General features: G+C 37.4%; 1 protein-coding gene across 1 annotated transcript in view; it reads left to right on the top strand.

Moving 5' to 3' along the window:
- LOC110457300 overlaps nt 1-3,238 on the top strand; it is a gene marked incomplete at its 3' end in the record, with an annotated part of 33,989 nt that extends 30,751 nt beyond the window's left edge. Inside the window, exons 4-5 of the mRNA XM_021508505.1 lie at nt 1,382-1,539; nt 3,091-3,238. Coding sequence (XP_021364180.1) covers nt 1,382-1,539; nt 3,091-3,238 — 306 coding nt within the window. The remainder of the gene's footprint in view (nt 1-1,381; nt 1,540-3,090) is intronic.
- Between the last annotated feature and the right edge of the window lie 849 nt (nt 3,239-4,087).

The raw sequence follows: 4,087 nt of genomic DNA, 5'->3' as shown, positions 1-4,087 counted from the left end.
TTTTGTATCATGATGTATATATGAAATAATTATATATAATTAGGTTTGGTTTGTAATTCTGATGGAAAATTGACAATATGGGTATAGAATTTAGAATAATACAAGGTGCTGATATCATAATGAAGATGCTTCAGTATCTGGTCATCACTCCCACCTATGTTTCAAGCCTTATCTGGCGGGGGAAATCCCCGCCAGGGTTAGGCTTGAGCCATAGGTGGGAATCATGTGCAGATTAAACATTATTTGTAGTGATATATTTAGGCAATATTGATATCCCATATCCGTTGAAATTTAATTCTGAAGAAATATGCACTATATGAAAATGATATATTGAGAAATAGAAATTGTACTGCCATTGTATTATAGTGTTATAGTATAGTGTGGTATGGTGATCAGATATAATTTTTGTTTATGATGGTATATATGTAAAATATTAATGTTTTATATCTTTTATTATGCTATTCTGAAGAAAATTATCTTGACGATATCCTGAGATATAAAGAAATTATGACCACTTATGACTATTGATCTGTCAAAAATGGCAGAGAAATCCACATATTAGGTAGATGGATAAAATCTTATCATTTCTTCAATTTTGTTACGACCACGTGTTGTTTGGATACTTTTGACGAACTTCCTTGTATTGTTGTTGTTGTCAACTTGTAAACACTTTGATTTGATTTTGTGTCTGTCAATTTCCGTTGTCTATGTCACCGTTTGACCACCTGGCACGAAGTGCCTGTGAGCTTATGGTATGTTTGGTGTCCGTTGTCTGTCCGTCAGTTTTTACTTTAAAGAACTTCTTGAAAACTGAAAGACCCAGGGTCCTGGTATTTTACCAGTGGGTACTTCGGATGAAGTATTATAAAATGTTCGCATACGAATTAACTTCGAATGACCTAATTTCAAACCCAAGGGTCAAAATGATTAAAAAACATTTAAGCAACATTTTCTCAAGAAACAGATGTTCTACAACAAAGATACTTGGGTATATATGTTTATGTAGACCAACAGTGCGAGTCCTTTTTTTGCACTGTACATGAAATATATGGTGTTTATGTCAAAGATCAACACTAAGCGTTGACCAGGGTCAAATGTTAACATTGTATCTACAAGGTAAGAATCTACTCCTCAAGTCCTGATTGACCAACGTCCTGATATTTGGCCAGTAGGTACCTTTCATAGAGTGCTCTGAAGTTTCCCCATGTAAATAACTTTGACCTATATGTAGTAAACCACATACTTTATAAATAGCACTTCATGTAATATACCGCCTAATTTATATAAAGTACCACGTGTGATATACAGAATGACTATTGTATAATACTATGAAATAAATAAATAAACAACGACTTATTGTATTTTGTACCATTCATTACAGTGAACAAGAGACGACAGTACCATGAAATGCCATCAATCCTGAACGACTTGGAAGTAACAGCGATGAAGGTTGACGTTGCAGATTATGAATATCCTTTTGAGAACTTGGTTTTCGAGGGAGGTGGCAACAAGGGTTTGGCATACTGTGGTGTCGTGCGGGTGAGTGAGAAACAGACTTTCAAACGTTTGTCGTCATCAGGTGATCAGGGAATACAGTGTGTATCGATAGGGACGATTTGTTAATGTAAAATATGAACGCTGAAATATATCGGCAGTAAATCTCATGGTAATGAAGCGAAGGGCGTTACACAGAAATTTCGTTGTGTTCCTTTCCTAGTACGACCGTAGTTGTAATATTTAACCACATGAAATGATCGTAATTTGTATGACGCAATTGTAACATTCTGGCCTGAATTCGAGAAAAAAGAAGAAGTGGGTATATGACATATGATCATTATTAGCTCACCTGGTCCGAAGGACCATGATGATCTTATTAATTATGCCATACCGCAGCGTCCGTCGTCCGTCCGCGTCTTTCGATCCATGTGCGACATGTGTGTGAAAGTAACGATTTATTTCTAAAATATCATTTTGAAGAGCGACCCAGGCGCGGGTCGCTTATTTCCCGCATATTATAGAGGGCCGGAGTTCTGACGTTAATCGACGACAGACCGATATAAAAAGTCGATAAAACGTCAGAATAATTCGGACTACTTAATTCATTGTCATGTCGGTCGGAAAGAACCACATTGTCATACCAGACAGTGACATTTTTGTATATATGTAAATCAACACCCCCTACTGATGGCATTTGTCATTATTGCCACTTATTATCTAAACTACTGGCTTGTGTCTGACTAGTATAATTGAGATAATGTTTCAAATCACCAATCATTATCTTCAATAATTAAGTCGTTGCGTCTGACGCTGAGAGAACGGTACGGAAGCACAAACACACTCTCCTTCCATGTTTTCACTCGACAAATATACCCAATAAGCTTCAAAGATCGTTTTCAATAGATTTTTTCATGAATATATCGTAACCCGATGAAAGCATATTATATGAATCTCTGTCAAACTGAAGTTTACAACCGGCACTAATTTGATATCGCTTTGGACGACACATTTCCATTTAGCTATTATGGGGTCCCACAAATTGTTTCACGTGCCGTAAAGAATTCGATGATTTACATACTGTTACACATACCCCGCTGGGCGCCTCTAAAACGACGAACGACAAGATTTCTTGTCAATGTTGATATCATTTTAACCCACCAATGTATTAGACGGTATGTTTTCATTTTGACTTTGTTTCCGAAATCAAACCCCTGTCCCACAAACTGTTTTTTAAGCAACGGCTTGTAATCGTGGCCTGTTGTTTTTTAGGAATATACAGAAATTATTGGTTAATAAAATATTTTTATCCATTTTTTTACCGACATGAACTCCGTTAATCGTATTTATGAAAAATACTGAAAACAGATGGGAAAAAAATCAACATTTCATGTTGCATTTCCCGTCAGACCAAGCAATCTGTTTTATGTAAACATACTCATTCAAATTTACGGGTGTTGCGATTTCCCCCCTAAATGTTTAGAAGCCTAGATGTTACCATTACCATACCAATTGGCGCCAATCCGAGTTCAGTCTGTCTTTGCTTTTTTATATCAGGATAAGTATAATATGCTGTTGTTGAAATGTATTTTCCAGGTCCTAGAGGAGATAGGGGCCTTCCCGAAGGTCAAACGCCTAGCTGGTGCTAGCGCTGGCGCCATGACAGCGGCTCTACTCGCCGTCGGCTACAACTCGTATGAAATAGAAGAGTTCCTGTGTCAAGACTTGTCGCACTATTTTCTAGGTAAATAACATTTTAACTCGGGGAGTTTTTATTGATATATATTTAGCTCACCTGCCCGTTGTTCTGCGTCAACGTTTTAGTCCGCCATCATCAGATCGCCTTTTCGTCCGTTACCCGTCCGTCGTTCAACAGTTCTGGTTATAACTATTTCTGAAGAAGCATTGAACGATTTTTTCTCAAATTCCATTATTTATTTTTTGTCTATAGTTGTACATTATTTATTTTAAGACTGTGCGGAAAAAAACAAGATGGCAGCCAATTATGTATATGATCTGGTATGACTATAATGTATCTCTATGTAAAATGCATATGTAAATCTCAAAAACCGGCAGAGACTCGTTTCTTTACCAGTGTTTGTGTTTCATATAGAGTAAACCATGTTGGATAGAATTATATCACGTTTCGAAGCATGTATGGAAGCGCCGCACATTCAAACGAAAGGTATTATTACAGTGTAGATACACAGGGATAGCTGACTATTGGGAGAAACTACTTTGAAGGAAGGTTCTAGAACGTCAATCTATGTTGTCTTGTTATAACGGGATATACTTGCCTCATTAATCGTCGTATTGCAGTGAGCTATTGGACAGGGACTCCCGTAAGAGTCCGTTCATTGTCTCCGATATCACGTGTTAGACAGTCTGATGGCACGACGTCCCGTGATGAGCACACAGGCATGGAAACGTGACAGTTAGCAAATTGTGATGTCATCGCACTTTTGATGCAACTTTGTTTATTCTGCATTTGAGTTTCCGCAAAGGTGGAAACAATCCCACGATACATCCTTCCACTGTTTGCTCATGTTCATGGAATATCTCTCGTTCGCCATTCTGTTTATAATGTTTCACG

Source organism: Mizuhopecten yessoensis, unplaced genomic scaffold, assembly GCF_002113885.1.
Source record: "Mizuhopecten yessoensis strain PY_sf001 unplaced genomic scaffold, ASM211388v2 scaffold9079, whole genome shotgun sequence".
NCBI classification, from domain to species: domain Eukaryota; kingdom Metazoa; phylum Mollusca; class Bivalvia; order Pectinida; family Pectinidae; genus Mizuhopecten; species Mizuhopecten yessoensis.
Note: the sequence above shows the minus strand (reverse complement) of the source record. Positions and strands in the feature narration are given on the sequence as shown.